The sequence below is a fragment of the Amblyomma americanum genome, chromosome 1 (assembly GCF_052857255.1).
Source record: "Amblyomma americanum isolate KBUSLIRL-KWMA chromosome 1, ASM5285725v1, whole genome shotgun sequence".
NCBI lineage: Eukaryota > Metazoa > Arthropoda > Arachnida > Ixodida > Ixodidae > Amblyomma > Amblyomma americanum.
Window position 1 is genome coordinate 69,891,476 of NC_135497.1, and position 22,203 is coordinate 69,913,678.

The 22,203-nt window shown below is 43.3% G+C and overlaps 1 protein-coding gene and 1 long non-coding RNA gene across 8 annotated transcripts in view; both read right to left on the reverse strand.

The window, feature by feature from the left end:
* The window catches only part of Mms19 (MMS19 nucleotide excision repair protein), a 57,681-nt gene that overhangs the window by 6,483 nt on the left and 28,995 nt on the right, over nt 1-22,203 (reverse strand). For all 6 annotated transcript variants that reach the window (XM_077645824.1, XM_077645821.1, XM_077645822.1 and 3 more), the window contains 6 exons: nt 16,743-16,834; nt 16,541-16,660; nt 12,187-12,406; nt 12,067-12,121; nt 9,189-9,494; nt 7,987-8,061 (listed from right to left, as the gene is read on the reverse strand). In XM_077645824.1, coding sequence (XP_077501950.1) covers nt 7,987-8,061; nt 9,189-9,494; nt 12,067-12,121; nt 12,187-12,406; nt 16,541-16,660; nt 16,743-16,834 — 868 coding nt within the window. The remainder of the gene's footprint in view (nt 1-7,986; nt 8,062-9,188; nt 9,495-12,066; nt 12,122-12,186; nt 12,407-16,540; nt 16,661-16,742; nt 16,835-22,203) is intronic.
* LOC144112974 (uncharacterized) lies at nt 18,198-21,830 on the reverse strand. 2 transcript variants are annotated; one of them, XR_013310563.1, is made up of 2 exons: nt 21,356-21,830; nt 18,198-18,295 (listed from the first exon to the last, which is right to left on the reverse strand). It is a non-coding gene; the product is annotated as an uncharacterized LOC144112974 (long non-coding RNA). The 2 variants fall into 2 exon arrangements; XR_013310562.1 differs by having other exon boundaries at nt 18,208-18,278.

Below are 22,203 nucleotides of genomic sequence, written 5' to 3' on the forward strand. Positions count from 1 at the left end.
CTATGCCTGCAAACTTCTTAATCTCACCCGCCCACCTAACCTTCTGCTGGTCGCTGCTACACTTGCCTTCTCTTGGAATCCACTCCGTTACCCTTAAGGACCAGCGGTTGTCGTGCCTTCGTATCACATGCCCTGCCCAAGCCCATTTCTTCCTCTTGATTTCGACTAGGATGTCATTAACCTACGTTTGTTCCCTCACCCACTCTGCCCGTTTCCGGTCTCTTAACATTACACCTATAATTTTTCTTTCCACGGCTCGCTGCGTTGCCCTTAACTTAAGCTGAACCCTTTTCATTAGCCTCCACGTTTCTGCCCCGTAGGTGAGTACCAGCAAGATACAGCTGTTGTATACTATTCTCTTGAATATTGGTAAACTGCTATTCATGATCTGAGAGAACCTGCCAAATGTGCACCACCCCATTCTTATCTTTCTAGTTATTTCCTTCTCATGATCCGGATCAGCTGTCACTACCTGCTCTAAGTAGACAAATTCCTTTACCACTTCCAGCACCTCACTGCCATTTGTGAATTGCTGTTCCCTTGGTAGACTGTTGAACATTACTTTGGTTTTCTGCATGTTCATTTTTAAACCCACCGTTTTGCTCTGCCTGTCTAAATCATTGATGCTTTGCAATTCATCTCGTGACTGACTCAGCAAGGCAATGTCATCAGTGATTCGCAGATTATTTAGCTATTCTCCATTAACTCTTATCCCCAACTGTTCTCAATTCAGGCCTCAGAATACCTCCTGTAAACAGGCGATGAATAGCATTGGCGAGATAGTATCTCCTTACCTGACGCTCTTCTCTATTGCCGACTTTATGGAGGACTATGGTAGCTGTGCAGTTGCTATTCTACTCAATATTTCACAATAAAACCAGCATAAATCGGGAAATTTATTTTAAACAGCCCTTTTACGTTTCAAAACTACATGATAATTCTTGCAAAATTCAAGAGTACCGCGCCAGGACAAACTTGCTTGCCAATTCATTTTTTGTCAAGACTGCAACAGTGGAATCGCTTATCGGAAGTGCAAGTGTGCTCTGTAAATGAAGATGTCTTTTTTGCAAATTTGTAACCCCCCTGCTGTAACGCCTTCGGGCAATGCAGGGTAATTATTGAATAAAGAATAGATATCTTCCAGTATTTTCACATAAGGCTCTTTTACACCCTGATTCCGCAACGCCTGTATGACAGCTGAGGTTTCCACTGAGCCTAATGTTTTTTCGTAATCAATGAAGGTTATATATAGAGGCTGGTTATATTCTGCGCATTTCTCTATCACCTGACTGATAGTGTGAATATGAAATATGAATACGAAGAATTGTAGAAATTGTGTGTTTGCCAAGCTGGTAAAATGAGTAGTGCTGTAATTTCACTTGTAACCTGATATGACCACCGTGTCAACAGATGACCCGTGCAGGCACCAGCGCTACAGAAAAACACCACTAATGATGACTGATGGTGATTATCAAATGGGCATCATTACCAAATTTGGTAACGATGATTACCAAATGACAAATTGGCAACATGCAGAAACAGTGCTGCGACCTGTACCAATATGAAGCATTGCTGAACATCTGACCAAAGGACTTGTTTTGGGCTATAGTAAGAGGTGTGTGGATAGTACTTTTTGTACCCAATCGAATATGAATAGTGTAGCTTTGCTACTGAATCGAATATGAATAGTTTAGCTAAAAACAGAATCAAATGTGAATTGAATAGTGAGAGAACAGTGTCCAGCTAGGCCAATGAACGTGCACACTATGAACAATGCATGCAGTCCATCACGCAAGGGCCACTCAAAGTGGACTCTATATTAGGTCCTTTAGGCTGCTACAGGCAGCAGCGACGTGCAATGATATTCTTATTTGCCTATTTAGGCGCTACTGGTGTTTTAGACAAACCCTAAATTGCCCGAACACTTGATCACCCTGCTGTACATGCACAGAACCTGACTTCGGTCTCATTCAAAGAAGCCATCATGCAGTGAACTAGTGCTTTACAACTCATTTCAATCACCGCACACTTTTCTAGCACCCTTCTTCCATCTTTACTCCCCCGCCCCAATTCTCTCCCCTATGCAGAGTAGCATGTTAGCGATTATTCACGCCCGCTAAAATCTGTTTTTCATTAAAGAGCTCTCTCTCTCTCTAATATTTGCTACTTGTGGGAATATTCAATGAGCAATTGTGTGCAACAGTGAAGCGCCGCTTTTCCAGTTGTAGCTGTATCTGTTAAAGGATGGAACTCTGATCTCCATTAGGGGGTCACAACACGAAGTCAGTGTATTAACTTTATCATTATCAAGTTATGCGCATAAAAGAAGTACCTTTTGCTGTTGATAACAGAAGAGAATAAACTAGCATCACATCTCAGTACATGAGACGGATGAGACATGGCCTCCGAGGTCAGGCTTAAAGGCCAGGTTTGCTGAATCTACCTGGGCCCTGCCACGTCGTCTAATCTCTAGGGCCATGTATGAGGATTATTAACACCGCCACGCAAATGGACCGCACCGCGGCACTGAACCCTCCATTCTGTGCATGCCAATCATGGTAGCATGAAACACAGCATGTATGGCCCCTGTTTTTGGGATAGTCATTTCTTCAGTAATGACACCACGATATCGCTGCCATCACGCATCCGACTGTACTTTCAGATGCTGTAAGCACTTACTTCAAGACAATGACTTGTACTTGTTGATGAATATATAACCCACCCCTTATGTAATGCCCCCCCGAAGGGGGTCTTTAAGGTGAATAAAGTGAAGTGAAGTGCAAGTAACGCAGGCCTGCAGCACTTCATGTACGCTGCTGACCATATCGCACATTGCGATATTCAGTAGATAAACTTTATTGACAGACATGTGCATTCCTTGGAATGGACACTTTGCAGAATGCTTACAGTTAGGTTCTTTGGCTGTGTGGACTGTCCTTATGGAGAAATAATAGACAGCAGTGCTGGTAAGTTGCCTAGCTGCAGGCATGTATAAAGGAGGTGTATATGCAACCTAGCAGAGGTCTCAGTGCTGCACTGCCTTGAAAAAGGAATCCACATTGTGCAGGAAAAAAAGGCCGATTGCAAGGTTTTGCAAATGCGCAGCAGTTGCTACAAGCTCACTGTTTGCAGATTGTGTAAGCTATCCATTTGTATCAATGCTGTTTTCAACAACAGGGAATGGGTAAAACACTGAAGGATATTTTATGTGCAACCAGGCTTGAAATTTTGACGTATAGTATTAAACTGCACAAGCAGAGCAAGGACGACATTGCTAAACAGTAAGTGAAGACCGCTCTTACCAGTTTGCATTAGAGTTGGATCACTTACTTCTAGCATGCAACTTTCTTAACACTCTTTCCTTAAAACCATTTTCCTTGCTTTCCAACCGAAATTACTAAAACTTAGGATGCTTATGCAGTATTTTGAGCAGATTTCAAAAATACTGTTATTTTTTGTGATGGACCATATAACCACATATTTTTAATTGCCCAAACAGCACACAGTTTTAGGTACACTCAATACCATGCATCCAAATCTCGTACAAACTACGGGTTCCAAAAACTAACGCACGTGATTCCCCATACATTAAACACCTACCCTTACTTAACTGAACTGTCGCTACGAAATATGTCCGAGGCCAGATATAGCAAAACTGTTCACGAATATTTCTGCGTAGATAATTGTGGTGCATTCTCGACTTAACCAGGTTAGTTGTGTTGTGCTTAGCATCATGCACGACTGATCTCATCGTTTTGCAGTCACTATGTCAGCTATATTGTACTTTGTGTTACTAATGGAAATTTTGTACCATTGCCATGTGCCACTTTGTTTTATTTTACATGGGGAGGGCAGGCCTCTGTCAGACATTTCTAGACTCCTTTAGCTTGATCTCCCTCGATTTGCAGTCTGTATACTGTCAAAACGAAAAACAATAAATCAAATCAAGGTGAAAAGTATTAACACATTTGCACTTGGAAATGGCTAACAAGCCCCAAGCATTTAATTTGACTGAATTTTCACCCACATGGCCCTTTTTCCACACCTGCTGGCTGCGCTGACACCTTGCTTCAGCTCAGGTACTTTTCCAGACTGCATTAACTTTCTTATTTTTGGCTGAATCTTGATGAAACAGCAGTCACATCCAATTTTTTTTAGCTGATTCCCCTCGCAAATTAGACTGCTCTGTTCTGTTCCAGTAAAAGTGGAAAGGTTCTCGCTTCAGATGTATGGCAAGGTTCATGTGTACTTATTATGTACGAAAAACAATAAATCAAATCAAGGTGAAAGTATTAACACATTTGCACTTGGAAATGGCTAACAAGCCCCAAGCATGTAATTTGACTGAATTTTCACCCACATGGCCCTTTTTCCACACCTGCTGGCTGCGCTGACACCTTGCTTCAGCTCAGGTACTTTTCCAGACTGCATTAACTTTCTTATTTTTGGCTGAATCTTGATGAAACAGCAGTCATATCCAATTTTTTTTAGCTGATTCCCCTCGCAAATTAGACTGCTCTGTTCTGTTCCAGTAAAAGTGGAAAGGTTCTCGCTTCAGATGTATGGCAAGGTTCATGTGTACTTATTATGTACGAAAAACAATAAATCAAATCAAGGTGAAAAGTATTAACACATTTGCACTTGGAAATGGCTAACAAGCCCCAAGCATGTAATTTGACTGAATTTTCACCCACATGGCCCTTTTTCCACACCTGCTGGCTGCGCTGACACCTTGCTTCAGCTCAGGTACTTTTCCAGACTGCATTAACTTTCTTATTTTTGGCTGAATCTTGATGAAACAGCAGTCATATCCAATTTTTTTTAGCTGATTCCCCTCGCAAATTAGACTGCTCTGTTCTGTTCCAGTAAAAGTGGAAAGGTTCTCGCTTCAGATGTATGGCAAGGTTCATGTGTACTTATTATGTACGAAAAACAATAAATCAAATCAAGGTGAAAAGTATTAACACATTTGCACTTGGAAATGGCTAACAAGCCCCAAGCATGTAATTTGACTGAATTTTCACACACATGGCCCTTTTTCCACACCTGCTGGCTGCGCTGACACCTTGCTTCAGCTCAGGTACTTTTCCAGACTGCATTAACTTTCTTATTTTTGGCTGAATCTTGATGAAACAGCAGTCATATCCAATTTTTTTTAGCTGATTTCAAATATGTAAGTTTTCAGCTAAATGGCAAATTCATAGGATAATTTAAAAATTATTTGTTATATCTTGTAGCCACAATAGGAAAAAACGGTCACCTAATTTAAATGTAATGCCATGTTCCTAATCACAGGCATCTCTGCTCAAAGTCCACCACGCGGTCCTTCGAGGGTTTCGCGTATTCCGGATAGCATCAACAGGGAGCTATAGCATAGCGCGATCCGCTACCATGACCGCTTTCGTGAAGTGCCACTGAGCGTGCACAGAACACCCCAAGGGCGCCAGATGGCACCATGTGCCCACCAGCTGCGTGCGCACCTGCCGCGTCGGGACCAATCAGCACGTACGCAGTGGTACCCCGCGGAAGCATATCACGGGAGCGGATCGCTGTCAGCGAGCGTTGCGCGCGGTTGGAAGCTTCCTGTCCACACCGCTTGCTCGCGCGCAGATGCCACCGAGAAACTGGTGACCTTCCTGTCAGCTTTTGAAGTGATAGCTTCACTATGCCATGTAAAGCCGATTTCGCTGGCACAGCCCTCTACTGCGCATGTGCCACGCAACAGGTGCAAGTAATACTTGGGGGCTGCGTAAAAATCAGAGGGCGCGCACACTCAATTACTAAAAAACCGGTGTCCAAGCCGGGAATCGCACCAGGGCCTTTGACTTTTGAGACAGGGACGCTTCCACTCCGCCACGACGGCTCAATGTTTGAACATGAATAAAGGCGCATCTAGTGATACGTTTCTTAGAAACGTATCTTTGAGATCAATACTGAGGCATACATAAGTAATTATGAGCATGTAAATCACAGATGTCGGAATTAAGCGAGTACCATACGTTTCCAGTAAAATTCCTCTGTGCTTGGCGTGCAGCTATAGCACCATCCTGTACCAACCGCTGAAGCCCCCCCCCCGCCCTGCTACTGCCACCTGCCACAATAGGCAGTTTGGTGACAATCCTGGGGGCGAGTTGTGATGACATCACAAGGTCACGTTACCTAGTAGGTGGCACACCTGCTACCTAGCCACCCTACCCCATCCCATTTTTCTCTCACGACGCTGCCGCTGATGACAATGCCAGATTTTCGACAGAATGGGAGCCTTAACGCTATCGTGTTAAAATGATGTAGTACCGTTTCAAGCGCCAGGCAGTTCACAGGATGCATGATACTATCTCATGCCATGATATGCCTCTCCTATCACAACTTTTGAGATCCCATGAATATCACTAGTTCACATCCGTACACAGTCAGCTGACAGCTGCTGAGGGTGGCTTTCAATGCAACAGAAATTACAGAAAGCTTTCTACAGCCATTCATGCAATATGGCAAATGGAAAGGCGCATTGACTGGCACCTTGCCACCGTAAAGCAGGAAACTAGAGGAGTGCAAATATCAAATTTTTGGTTGTGAAGCGAATACAAATAAAAATCGGTTGCGAACAGAATAGAATATTTTCACATAGTTTTGAATGCTAATACACGTTATTTTCGAATAGATTGAAATATCTGTACAGGTGGTTTAAACTATAAACGGATGCTTTTCAACAAAGCACATCTATAAAAAGAAATAGATGTATCGCAAATTTTGCTTTGACCTATCACGAGCACAATTTACTGCCGAATCCATAAACACTCCTCGACTCAAACTTCTATACTCCTAGCAGCCCTCGAGCCCTGTTTTGCTTTTCAGAAACCAATTTCCACTCAAATCGCTCCTGAAGTGGAGGAGAAACTCGAGGATTTCCTCCAGAACCTAGAGGTAGCACCGAAGCTACCTTGATGGCTGCTCAACAGCCAGTTATGGCAGACATAACGTTGTTCACTTCGCTGTGTGGACTTCGTTCTAACCGTAGACCGAGCTTGTCATGAAAGGGGATACAATATGGATGCAGAGAACTGTGCACCAAAGCGTCAGCTGAGTGATGGCGGCTGAGTGATGGGTTCAGTCCATTCGACCCGGAATGTCTGCCATCTTACCGTGTTACGAGTAGAACAGCGGATAGCCTACTGAGATCCCTGCCGCTGATGCCGAGTACGCACAATTGTGGTCAGTCGCTAACTCTAGCGCTGTAACTAATCATCACACTGCGGGCACATTTCAAGTTGTTGGAAACATGAGCAATGTTTCTCACCCTACCATGTGCCAAGTTGCAGAGCGAATCTGAATTAATACTAAATCCATGATTATGAAGGAAGCCAACAGCCACTGACACCAAGGTGCATAGGAAAATGTTTCTATTTTTTTTTTGTGGCGCTGATCAATGGGAGATTAGTTGTGTACTTACTAATTATTTTATCACTTAAAGATAAAAGATTAGAAAGCAGAAGAAAAAACAACCACATGCCGCCAGCGGGATTCGACCCAACAACCTAATTTCACATCCAGTGCTCTTCCAACTGAGCTGCATCGACAGCTATCCAATCTTCTGCTTACGGGGGTATTTATGAAGTGTGTAACCTAACATTGAGGGTGTTCATCAGTGCCACCCTTGTCCATAGCGGTGGACGTAGTTACGTCCTGTATTACCATGACTGAGATGTGGGACATCATCGAACGGTGAGGGTGGAAGCTGTGGGAGAACCCTCTTCATTTGTGCCACATAAAAGCGCCAATTTTACTCTCTTGCATTCACAGTTGTAAATATTGCCAAAATAGGAAAGTCTTCAGCAAATCAATAAAGTCAGTATTCAGATATTTATGCTTTGCCTTCTTCTAGCCTCTTCATTGAAGGGAGTGCATACTGCATGTGTGGCAGAGTGTGGAATGGGATGTAACTGTGGTGTCTTGTAGTATCGCTTCCACAAGAGAAAAATAATTACTCACCAATGGCTGCAAAATCTGCTGAAAGCCTTTGGCAGCATGCCTCCCCAGCTTTTCATCCTTCAGTAGTTCCTTCAGCTAAATGACAAAGGAAAGCATTGTATCACAGCACTATACACAATGTATTGAGCATATGTGCGGAATGAATCCTCATTTCAATAGATTCTAAAAATATCTGAAACATATGACACTGCGATTTGTTTATTATAGCTGTTGCTTCGTTATGGCAGCATGTGACTGGTAGCAACTGCCACATGCCAACGGGCTTACTGGCCACTGTGTATACCAAGAAAAACATCGCCGGTGTTTAGTGTGCTGCCGATGAACGTTGCGGGACCTTTCAAAACGTGCACAGAGCGCCCGCCACATGGCCGAATATACGTACACCAACCAAATATGTCATCCTTGCCATCATGCGCTCGTGTCTTCTGCAGCCCACATGGGCTTCACAGTGCAGTCAATACGAGCTGCTGGGCGCGCGACGGCGATTTTCCCGCAAGTAGTACCCGCTTTGGTTGGTTTTTCCACACAGCTCACAAGCATGCGGGCCGCAACACTTCCCCACATGACAGGAGTGCCTTATAAAGAATGCGTACACGAGACTGAAGGCTTTGATAATGGCCGCCTTCTGGTGAACGGAAGTCGTTTCCTATCGGTTGGCCCTCTGAAATGGGCGGGACCTTGCAACCATCAAGCATGCCAAGTGCACTGTCAAATGGTTTTAACCATGCAACTGTGCTGCGAAAATAGAAACTAAACTACACATGGAACCGGAGAAGCAGAGTGCAGTCAAATGGATTATGTGTAGCGAGGAGGTTGGAGAATGGGAAAACTGCAATTAGCGATATCAAATCGGTACAGAAGTGTTGGGTACCTTTAGAAATTGACATGCTCAGCACAAAGTGATCATTGGGGTTCATTGCAAATCTGTTACATCCCGTTGTAGGAAAATTTTACTTCGAAAAATTAGATATAAAATATATGAGAGCCATTCCGAGAGGAATGGCTATTCCTTCATCACATCCATTAGTTTGTTATAGACCATTCTGTTATAGCAATGTTAGACTATACATGGTGAAAACACTTTACTGAAATGACGTAAAGATATTGCGGCTTTCTTTGCCCAACCTGCAAGGAGTGTGCACAGCTAAGCTTGAGAAACAATGGAATAAGACAAGCACATTTTTGAAGCAAGCCAAACTCACCAATTTAGTATACGGAGCCAAATTTGGGTAGCCTCTAAGCAGAAGTCCTTTGATCACCCATAGAAGCAGCTCAGTCTTGAGCAGTGTCCAGTCAGGCTCAAGGCTTGGCTGTATGCAGCCCAAGGTCTTCTCTAGGTCAGCGTCTGGCAGCTTGTTCACGTAGCCAGCCAAGCACTGAGCCACAAGCTGTGTGGGGCACCGGCAGTGGGCACCAGTCAGCAGCTCCACAAGACGCTGGTTGGCACTCAGCAGCTCCGGCCGCACATGGCACACAATGCACTTGAGCAAAAGGAGAGAGCTGGTGGCCTGCAGTTGATATGAACAAGAGGGGTTGCGGATGGAAGGTGCTAAGTCGTACTATTTTCAGACTGCAATTTCAAGGACACAAAGTTTAACATCCAAAAACTGTGAACTGCTGATAAAGCACATGAAATTACAAAACGAACATAATTTCACAGGTAACTACATCTACACGTTAACTACAGTGGCAGCTCCAGGATGCAAAATCTGAATACCACAAAGGTGCTGAAATTTTTAAATTTTTTTTTTTTCATTTCTAGAATAGGAAAAAAAAAAACTAGCCTAAGCAAGTAGGCTGGAAATGAAAGGCATTTACATTACTGAGGCAACTAACAGTCTACCTCTGAATTCTATCCTGAGCGCCTATGACTGGAGGAAATTTCATTTTTAAGAGCGTTAGCTCTTACTCGTCACGTTTCAAGATTTCGTGGGGTCTGCTACAGCCTTCGATCACAGCGCCATCTGTGGCAGCAACTACTCACCACGTTTCGAGATTTCGTGAGGTATCCTACCACCCCGAGATCAAAGCGCCATCTGTGGCTGCAACTAAAAAACAGCTCATCTCGCATTGAGACTTGTGGCGCCATCTACAATAGCATTATAGAAACAACCACCTGCCGCGTGCCAATGATGACGTCACGGTCCAATATGGTGGATAGAGGTGGAACTATGTGAGCATGACATCAGTTGATGAAATGGCGGCATAGTTTCGGTTTCTTGACTCCAAATTGGCAGCCATTAAAAATTGGTAGTGCCCTCTCATCCCTTTCTCCCCCCCACCAAAAAATATCCTAAAACGGGTAGGAAAACTGTCCCGTTACCGGACCGCTATACATGTATACATTTGTTCCGCTATATATACTCCGACAACAACGGGCACCCATCCGGGGACAGTTGTATACCGAATTTGGTTGGCAAATAAAATGCTATGGGTTCTGGTATAGAAATAAAACCATAATTAAATAATAGGTAAGCAATGTATACATGCAATTACTAACTGAAGCGTTACTATATCGCACCGCAAGCCGAATTCTAAGCACACCTTGACCCCCCCAAACGAAGCAAATTCCGTTTGGGACTTATCTTGAGGGGGTGCCACTAGACAAGGGGTAGATGTGCATCGTAATTTCTCTGATAGATGGCGCTAGGCGGTGATTGTTCCGCTAGGCGGCGTGCGTGCATGTGTAGCCGAGCATGGTGGCAATCCACACCGTTTCAAAGGGTACTACATTCCGTTTCTCAAGATGAGCAGTACGTTCTTCTTCACTTTCTTCATCTAGTAAACCAAACAGCTAACGCTCGTTACTTCAACGTCTTCCAGACGGTGGCGGCCTTCTTTATTTCACAGCACATGTGTTCTCCAGACATTTGCTCCTGAGTGTACACAAGACACAATATGCATTATCCACAATGTATTTTTACGAAGACGAAGAAGAGGGCAGTTGCGCGGGACGGAGCGCTCGCGCTAGGCCCACACCCATTAAATAATATTTTCATCTGTCATCATGTCTACCTGTTCTTCGGCCTGCCACCTCGTAGCAGTATTATAATTATCAGTAACCTGCTGCTTTGTAATAAAAAAATTAGCGGGACACTTAAGCTTTGCCTTAAAGTTATGGCACGATAGTGTCGAAGGTTTCCTTCAGCGGGCTCTCCAAATACAGACATGGATACTGAATGAAGATGACGCACACTTTATACTGCTTGCGTGCCATCTTTTGTGCCAGCGCGCACATCATATCACAGGGTTTTCCGCCGGCCATTGCATGCCGGCAACACTGTGCCACGTGCTAACATACACATTGCTACTCGCTTAGTTACTACTTTGGTAATTAGGACCTCTTCAATTACACACATACTCATTAGTATACAGTTTTAAGATACCACTTTACGTGAAGGACCACATGACATACATATAAACCCCCCTTGTACCCAAGCTGTACAAGTGTGCCTGCATTTTTTTTTTTTTGCTATGAGGGATGCCATAGTGGAGAGCTCCGGTTGATTTCAAGCGCCTGGGGTTGTTTGAAGTCCACTGAGATGAACACAGGCCTCTAGCATTTCTCTTCCATCGAAATGCGACTGCCGCCACTGAAACTGAACTTGCATCTTTCAGGCCAGAAGCCAAGCACCATAACCACTGAGCCTCTGCAGCAGTTATATCCGGGGTCAACTGTACAGAGAGCTATTCATTTAAAAACAGATTCCATAATTAATTTCATACGCCTGAATCGATATCTTTCTATACAAGTGTTTCAGACTTCAGTGCATATTCTGCACTCAGATTTGTGCAAACTGTGCCCTGCAGACTCACTGAGATATGATACCACTCAGGTCACATCCACATACTATATGCACACAGTGCCTGAAGGGGATAATGGCAAAATATACTGCCACTGTCATCCACAAAGCACTCAACTCTGCAGTGCAACAGTCTTGGATCATACTAATTTTTTTTACATCAAAATATTGTTTCCCATATTAAGTACTGCTTCATTTAACCTTTGAACAGTCAGTTTCTTAAGCTTGGAGCAAATTATTGGCGGCATGTTATAATTATAGTCAAAATGTTACTAACCAAAGATGTGTCCACACAAAATTCTTCAACATGGGAAATAATGTCTCTCATATCTCTGCAGCAAGAAAAAAAACCGTTTCAGTACCAATTCTGCAAACTTGGGAAGAAATTCAAACTCACCTGCCGCTGGAAATTTCAGAGAGCTTCTGCACTAGAACTGATACTTCATGAAACGTTTCAATGCTTTCATTTTCATGCCCACGTTTCATGGCATCCATCCAAGCAAACACAACCTTTCTGAGCAGTGACACATGGCAAAGCTTCATTCCGTACTTTTCTGCTTGGCAAGTAATTCCTACAAGGCATTTGGCCAGTAGGTTCCAGTAGACTGTTTGGTTATCTAGCAGATTAAAAGCATAAAAATTCATGAATAAAACACCAAGATCTAGAGACCTGTGCATAAATGTCTGCTTGTGACAGGAGATTCATGGCAGGCTTCACAGAACATTCTTGGAAGCAATTTAGATCCCACTGCAATAATGAAGTGCTGCATGCACACTAATAAAGGGGCTCTGAAACACCCTCTAAGGAGAGTACATCAACTCGCTTAATCAGTGCATTGTGTTGTGATCACGCAGCAGAGAACCAACAAACACACGAAAGTTCCCATTCCGGCAAATTTTTAATGCTTGCACCCTCCCCCGTTGCACTGCTAATTTGTATACCAGTTCACAGATGGCTATTGGATGGATTATTTCAGACGTCAGGCAGCTACAATGGCCATGGCCAATAAGCGGCGTAGCTCCGGTGGGGCTGGCAGAGTGCCGACCTTCCAGCGTGCAAAAATTGATGAGAGGAGAGGGAAAGGTGCAAAGATGCTGAAATTCAAACTTTGAATACAGATAACTCAGCTTCTATAGAGCGCTTAAAAAAATATATATCTGAAGGATAGTTGTGAAGCGGCGTCCTTTGACACCCCCGGCATTCCACAGCTTTATAGAGCCCCTTTCAGAGCCCCTTTAAGCAGCACCTGTGACGGCACACATTTTCACTTTGTTGAATGACCTTAAAAAAAGTGAGCGAACACTGACACAACACTGCATAGCATTTAGGCACTGCCACACGTCACAGCAAGGTTGCATAACCATAGTAACAATGGCATATAGTGTTACTAGCTCAAAAAAAGAGATTTCATGCTTACAGCTTGAGAAAAAAAGACAGCAAAGTAAAGTACCAGAAGAACATTCACTTCCTTTTATAAAAAAATTAAGAATAATTAAAGGTGGGCGATTTCGTGTGCTCAAAGCAAAAAGGTTTAAAGTTGACCAAAATACATGTCAAAGGACAGACTAACAACCTTTTCAGTTGTGAATGTTTAGGTATCAGATGCTCTGTCAATATGTACTACCACTGAATATTGACACAGAGCTTTGCCAATGATGCTGTTGACATGCTAAAGCCCTAGAATAGCTTTGTGGTTTACAAATGCCACACTATCATCTAGTTCTCTGCCAACAATGCTGTCCAGGGCAGCAGGAAGTCAACATAATTTGAAATACTGCACAGTACTTGCAAGTGGGGCCCCATGCCTGGTTCAAGAGAATATGCATGCTCTGCTGGCTGGCCCAGCCCATACCTCCAGCAGATTCTTTGTTTGTTTTTTTCATTTACATATGCTGCTGTTTCCCATAGCAAGACATGACAGGAATGAGTACATATAGAAATAAATCAAGTTAGAGCAATCAACTACATTGCAATTCTACATATCAAGAAAAAAAGAGCAAAGAAATCAACACACATGGTTATATGTGTACTGAAATGGTTTTGTTCTTCACAAACAACATGACAGCTGTTTTCTTGAAGTTAATGGGCATCTGCCATTTCTTGCTCAAGTCACAGAACATTTAAAATGCTTTGTTTAACTACTCTTGATCAAGAGTTGAAGAGGTACCAGAATAAAGAATGCAGTCGTCAGCATATAATTTAATTTTAACCGAAAGTCACCAAACGCTATAATAACATTGCTGATATAGATAATAAATAAAAGTGGTTGTAAAGCAAACCCTTGTGGCATTATTATCGTTGTCTTTATTTGCATGCGCACCCTTGGTCATGGCTGCTTTTTGCCGGGTTGTTGATGTGGGGCCGTTTTTGTGATATCAAGCCAAATGCTATTTATAGCATTCCCCTCGCAAATTAGACTGCTCTGCTCTGTTCCAGTAAAAGTGGAAAGGTTCTCGCTTCAGATGTATGGCAAGGTTCATGTGTTCATGTGTACTTATTATGTTAGTCTTTCACGAATACCTCAAAACTTCAAATTAATGCTAGGTACCACCAGGTCTATGTGGCTTCTTACTCTACGCTAAACTAATACACCACTGCGGCAGGTGAGGTTTGTCCACACAGCACTGCATTGTATTTTGTAGCGACAGATACATTCCGGTAGCATTTCGAGTTTTCAGCGTGGCAGCACCGCCATGCTGTCACGTGGTGCGGAGCAGCTGCTGCTGCCGGTGGCGCGGCGCACCAGCGAAACCGAGCTGCCACAGCTGTGCGCATGCGCCGTGTCAAGTGGGACGAAGATGAAGAAGGAATGCCCAGCGAAACGGAGCAGCGAAAGACTGACTTTGCAATTCAACTGAGCAAGTTCCACTCGGCCAGCTGTAGCTATCGCGTCACTCCAGGTTTAACCAGAGCGAAACCACCGCCAACTTTTTTATCTTCTTTGAACTACTTCCTACTAGTATAGCCAAAAACCATTATTCCTTTGTGGCTGCCTTACTTTTAACAACTGCCAGCTTTGGTGGATGTGATTGCATATGAATTAGCCCATTTCAAGACGGCAATTCACCATCCTCGCTTTAAAATATTCGCTTTATATATGCATCAACAAATGGCGCCAGATGCATGGCTGCTAGTTTTTAGATAGCAGTTTTCATGCCAGATGACACTAGCTGCTCAATAGTTCTGATTATGTTTTGCAGGAAAAAAATTCTTTCCTTGCCACTTGTTTTGAACATGACCATGGCGTCGTGAGGAGACTGAAGTTTCAGGGGCGCTAAAATCCATGCGCTAATTTTTGGCAGTGAGGGGGATACAGACTTGCAAATACCTAAACTTTTAGATGACAGTGAAAGCAATGAGTGTGGCCTGATCCACAAGGCAAGGATTACTACTCGGACTGTGAGCCTGGTACTTCAGATGTAGCTTGAGGCCTGACATAGAAATCCAAGAGTGTGCAAAGAAATATTCGTCAATGCTATGTATTTGGCTGTCTACATAAGCTATATATTCTACCAAAAGCAACTGAAAAAGAATGTGCTGCACCCAGAGAAAATTGTCTTGTCGAAAAGATTGTTCCCGTGGCTGTGTTGGCCCCGATACAAGAGCAAAGAAAACCAGCTGCAGCTCCATCCAAAATGAGCCTGGAGGCTCATCAATGGCACCATTTTGATCACCAAATGCCTCCGAATGACAGCATGCAGAAAACGTCACACAAATGTTTACTGTACAAAGTCCAGGAAAAAAGAGCGAAGGCTGTTGGGACACATTGCAGTTCACACCTGACTGCTTTAATATTTTTTACAAACAAGAAAAATTTTACTTGCTGTAGATTTTCGATTGTCTTGAGAGCCGAATAATATAAAAATTTCTCATATCAACCTTTTCAGTGCGAGTTATTGCTAATTATTTCCGGCAACCCAGGGCATGCAGTGTGTCATAGATGGCCTAAGGAAGCGAATCTCTGCCCCTAATTATCATGTAAAAGAAAAAATAAAGCAATACAGTGCACAAGGACCTAGAATGCAGCCACAACTTTCTTTTTTTCTCCTGTCAACTACGCAATGAAAGTGCGGTGTTAAAAAGACTCCAGAAAAAAAGTGTATGCAACTGTGGACTATAAGCTCACATGGCCACATGCTGAAGACAGCTCCCCAGTGAGTTGACTAGCCTTCCCCTCTTTGTGCCACATATTTATGCACTATAGCACAGCACAATAACCCATATATGTCGAAACTTTATAAATTTGAAAAAAAAAAAAAAATGAAATTTTTTTTATATAAAATGCTTAATTCACTCCAAAATTCAGAAATATTTTTCTCAACACAGACTTTTGAGCCATCCTATAATGCAGGATACTAAGCAAATTTGCTACCTGCTACGTGTTATAAAGGTTCAAATATTTGACAACCACTTCAAAATCACATTTCTCATCACGTGTGGTGGTTTCCTGATGACAATGCACAAAAATTTTGTTTTTGCAGAATTACACTGTAGTCGATGGGATCGAATTTCAAAAATGCTGTCCACACTGGTCCAGACTGGTGGATCTTTCTGAGTGCACACAACACAACACTTGTACAGGATAAGTTTAGACCTTCTTGAGCCTATGCTAGCAGTCGCCAGCTTTTAGATAATATTTTAGAGTTACTGCGCAAAAAAACAGTTTCCTACATGTAGGATGCTAGGTACATATTGGTTAATTACCATGCCCACAATAAATGACCCCACACTTTTTGTGATAAACACTCACCTTTAGTTGCGCACACAAAGCTAGCCACAACACATGGCAGCACAATGGCCATAGATATTCCACTGCCAGGACACGCAGTCGCCATACTCAAGATCCTTTCAGATTTCCCAGGGCAATAACCTAGGTCATCAAAAAGTAGCATAAAAAACCTGTGCGTTAAAAAAATGTAACTATCAATGGATATGAAAGTCTTCCTTTGTACCTTTTGCAATTTCTTGCTTCAGTATGTGCCACAGGTCATGTCCTAAGCAATTCGTTCTTGCAGCTTCTGCCAGCAACAAAATATGTTCATCCCTGAAAAAGGTGCCGTTTCAGTTAAAATCCTCACAAAGCATAGAAAGAAAAAAAGATCAGCGCTTAATTTATTCAGAATGATTGAATAACAGCTACCCATTTAATTATAGCATCTTGCATATGCCACTTTTCTGCTTAAGATTTTCACATCTTGGAGGCATGCAATTATTACAGACACCAAAAACACCACTGAAACACACACACACAAAAGATACTGCATATACTCATGTATAAGCCGCATTTTTATGCATAAAATTTTCTCAGGTGCAATTATACACGGATCAGGCCTATAGCTACACAGTAACACACTGTGGTGCCACTGCGGCTATTGTGTCAGATGATTAAACAGGTGGCGACAGATACGAACATTTTATTTCACCATTCATCGCCGCTTTCGCACTAATCGCCGTCGAACGAGCTCGCCTCACTGGTGTGCTCCCAAAGCTGATTGTCCTCTGTGCCGTCCATGCGCTTGACAGCCCCGCAATTATAAAACTCTTTGAGATGGTGTCCACTGACAACGAACACTGACACGCAACACAACAGATTCTGCAAGCACTCCACACACTTCCGAACGAAGCAGCGGATAGCAAGATCAAATGGCGCTGGGCAAGGCACTGCGAAAACCGGAAACAGAAAGCTGCGGAAACGCCGTGTTGCGCAACGATGATGATAATGGATGCGATGTGGGAGAAACTACTTGGTGCCATCTTGTAGCACTTTGCTGGACTAGGCACGTTTCTGACACGTTTTAATTTTTTTTTCTAATTTTTGCGGCCGAAAGTGGGGGGGGGGGGGGGGGGGGGGGGCTATACACGAGGACAGCTTATACACGAGTATATATGGTACTTATGAGAAACACTCAGAATAAAGCATAATTACTGACATTAAATAATGAGAATCATGTAAAGAACCTATGTTTAAGACTGGAGCTTTGCAATTAGCCACAAAAACCTCAATGTGCCATGGAAAGAAAATCCCACTGTGTTTTGCAAAGTCATATGCCAGGCTCAAGAGCTGATTGCAGAGGCATTGTATTAGCTCTCATTTTTAACATATAATAATGAAAATGGCCATTTAAGTGGATTATTATTAATAAGTTTAAAAACTCACAAAAATGACAAATAATTATAACACAGCAATCTCAGATGCTTCAATAATATGCAATGCAATGAAATTTCATGGTTACATATTCAAAATAATGAAGAAAGCACACTGAATTCGTATGCTATACTTATTCGAATCTAAGTCACAGCCTGTTTTCTACACACTAGTCCTCTCACAAAGCACTAGGGGATATGATATCACAAAGAATTTGCATTTTAATTCATGTCTAGTCATACCTACTCGTCCTACTCACTTCATACTTGTACGGGATATAGATTCAGTGTCCAGAACTCATACTGCACCACTTGTTTCCTGATGCTGGCAGAGGTATGGCCCACTGTCAGATGTGAGCAGCTACATTACATTACACAAGAAAATAAAAAAACCTGAAATGGGTGTTTGCCCACATACTTTGAATAAAAATAATTGCACGACAGCTGAAGAGACTAACAGTTAATAGATTTTTACATGCCAAAGAAACACTGCAGGATATGCAGCATACCACTGTGGAGAACTCAAGATAAATTTCAGCCCCTTGGGCTTCTTCAGCATACACTAAAAATCTGAGTGGTACATAGGCACTTGTACATTCCACCTCAATCAATATGCAGCTGCTGCAACTAGGAATGAGCCCATGAACTTGTGCTGAGCAGCCAAACACCGCAGCCACAACATCCACAAGACATAACCACTCAGTTTACCATAAGGCCTTTTTATCCCTTTCAGGCGCTGTGTTCACATGTGTGGACGACACCTAAGCCTGCTCATATTTTCGTACACGAGGCGAATTTCCACCTTTGAATTCTGCGCTCTTACCATTTTGACCCTCCCTGTCAAGTGTGTGGTTCCAGCAGCTACAGTGAAATGCGTTTGTAAGATATTAGAAAAAATGGGCATCGTGACGTTTTTTTTTTTTTTTGGCGGGACGAGTGAATAGCTTTTATTATTGCATGCTATCTTTTGTGTAGAACGACACACTAACTTTCATTGTCATAGACGAAAAAAAAGTACAGGGGTGGACGTTCAGAGTGGCACGTCTACAAATGTGGACATGGCGCCTTAATGCCGAAAATATCAGTGGCATTTTCTGCCCACTGTGTGCTGTTTTTTTGGGGCAAGTGTGATACAAAATGGGCTTATTGCTTATAGGTGTTGAAAACTGTGCTTCCACAAGGAGAACGTTGTACGACTCCTGTGCTGAAGCACTGTTCATGAAAACAGCCAATGGAGAACCACCTCCAAAGAAGCGTGGCTGCCCGAGGAAATGAAGACCCGCAGATGGTCACAAAGAACCGCCACTACGCTAAGCCACTGCCGACAAACACAGCGCGCTATGATCAGTGCTTAAAGTCACAAGGGGTCTCGAAGGGTTTTAAGCCCCCTACCAATATTGAAAAGAGATCTGAGACCCCCCCCATGACAGAATGTACACCGCATGAATCCGAAGCAAAAAACCATTTTTTATGCTTCTTTTCAGTGGTGGTCAGAACATTTCTTCTCTATCGTTTTGAAAATTTCGCAGTGGTTTTTGCAAGAATCGTTAACATTTTGTATAAAACTCAAGACAGAGAAAAATACCAAGTGGACGCTGCACAAGGGGGTTGAAAAAGGGGAACCCGTACCTTCACACCATGAGTCACTTCAGAGCTGGCCGCTTAGCTCCAAGGCTACAAAATGTCAGCGCACTGGCAAAGCGTGGGAATCGTTTGTTTAAGGTCTCTGACGTAAATCGAGCAAACGATGACCTTTAAAAATGATTTTGACTCTTTGTAAAAACCATGTGTAAAACAGGCCACAAACTGCTTTCTCTCTCTCGATCTCCACCTGTGCTCAGACAACTCACAACCCCTTCAATGGAGCCAGACTTTAAGCACTGCCTATGATGGAAGCAACGATTGGCTCCAACTTCTGAACTCATGATTGCACAACGGTGCCGACATGAAGGCTGCACATCTAAAAGCCACGTTCAACACCAGAAATGCCAAATTTTCATCTGCCTGTCGTCACAGAACATCTGTTTTTATCTGTTTCATAGGTCATGAATGAAAGAATAATAATCTGAAGCGTACATCCTCATAGCTACACATTTATTCATGTCTAGCGATCAGTTAGAGAAGGCAAGCAAATGTTGCAGTGTTTATATTCATGTAGCAGCTTTGAGGCGCTGTGTCCACATATGTGGACGCGAATAAAATATGCTCAAATATGAATATTTTTGCGTAATTTTTTGCACATCAGTTCTATTTGGTCTACTGATTGCGATTTATGCAAAAAAAAAAGATTTTTCCTTTCAACAGATTTAACTGGCACCTGAAGGGGTTATACTCAGTAGTACTGTGGGACATCCGAATGTACAGATGGTATGACACTCTTAATGCAGCAAGAACAGATACACAATGAGCCTTCTTTTGCTCCGTCACATGAATGATCACTGTAGCGCTATCCTCCAATACGTGCACTGCTAAAAACAAAAACAAGTCATCCCTAGCTGGGAGCTTCAGTTATGACTCACAAAGACAAACTCTACCCACTGCAGTTGCTCAGTGCCTATGGTGTCCTGCTTTTAAAGCGATAGTGAACGAAAAGTCTGCCGCGGAGTATTCTGGTCCAAATGACAGCTATGGCACTGACAGTGACCAAAACAACACTTTTTGAAATAAAAATGAGCAGAAAGTAGTTATATTAATATTTTTCAAACCTCCGCACCTAGCGGCCGCCTGTGAAAGCTCTCACAATACGGGATGTGACGTCAGCCTTACCCATCGCAGGCCAGCACGGACCACACGAAAGTGAACGCATTTGGGGTACTTTTGCTTCATTGTGCAGTTCATTTCATTCAGCTTCCTCGTGCCTATGCTTCAAGATTCTCTGCCTGCATCTCGTGGTTTTATACTCTGAGTGACTACTTGCCTGATTCGGTCAGAATTACCTAATCGGAAATCTCCATCGTCTGCAGTGGTGAACCAAAAAAGCAACACTTCACAGAGATGGTACCGGTAGCGGCATCTCGCGCCAGCAAGAGGAACAAGTGGGTGAGGATTCCTGAACTGTGCACTGCCAAAACTAAAATATATAACTACAGCACTTCTGACGGTAAGCGTGATGTCATGTCCGCCAGCTTGTAGGCAGGCGCTTGCTGACTGTCACATGCGATAGGAAGTTTGAAACAGAAGTATGAACTAAAGAAGTTTGGAGAAGATGACAAGGATGACGATAAGCATGACGTGTGTTAACCAAGAAAAAAGAAGACGAAGAAGGATTCGGTGAGGTGGGAAGAGGTGATTGGTGGAGAAGAGAAGACGAAGACGACAAGGATTATGTGTCCCAACGTCAAGGTTATAAAAGCTCGAGGGATAGCGTGACACGTGGGGGGAGGAAGAACAGAGAAGCAGAGGTTCCAGCGGTCAGGAGCACCTCGGATAGAAGATAGCAACGCCAGCTACTGCTCCGGTGATCTCGAGTTCTATGGCGCCGCACCGTGGACTTCCTGCCGTTCCTGAGCCTGTTCCGGGCAGTCAACGGCTGACGCAACCACCTGCTATGGCCAGGGGTGCCTCCAGCGCTGTTTCCACCCATCCGGGTGGCGCCCACAATGCCAACATCACCAGCATCACCTTTACGGGCACTTGGACCAGGAGCTCGTACAACGCCGCCGACGCCGCCAGCGACGCCAGCCTGAGCACTTCGAACTCCACCTCGACGCCGGCTACCTGGATGCCATTGACTGGACCCATGCAATGCTTCATCAGCACCGAACCGTGAGCACGAATGCCAAACGCTAGTAGACTGGGTGTCCCCAGGTCGTGTGTATTGGTAGTTTTTATGTTTTGTGTTAGTTCTGTTAGTCAGTTCTGTGTGCTAGGGTTTGTGTCACGTAGGGTGTATTAAATGTGCGTCTGTGTGGGTACACCTTCCGCCTAGTCCATTCTCTCAGGCTGAGTGTACTCCGGGAATCCGTGACACTGACTGCAGCCCGACTGCCGCTCACAAAACGTTCAACATACAGCTATTCGCTCAAAAATCCACTGAGTAATTGCATCTTGAGTAATTGCATCTTAAAATTGAAAATCTAGCAATCTAGCATTTCTCAGTATTTCCAGATATTTATTCAGTATCCCTTTAAACACTACCTCACAGGTCCGGCCCTAGTTGTGGCAACCACACTATGATGGAAGCTTGCATATAAAAAATTTGGTATATAATAAAAAAAACAAAGAAAGTACACCTCCTTGTACAGGTGCAGCTTTGAAGTATAAAAAAGA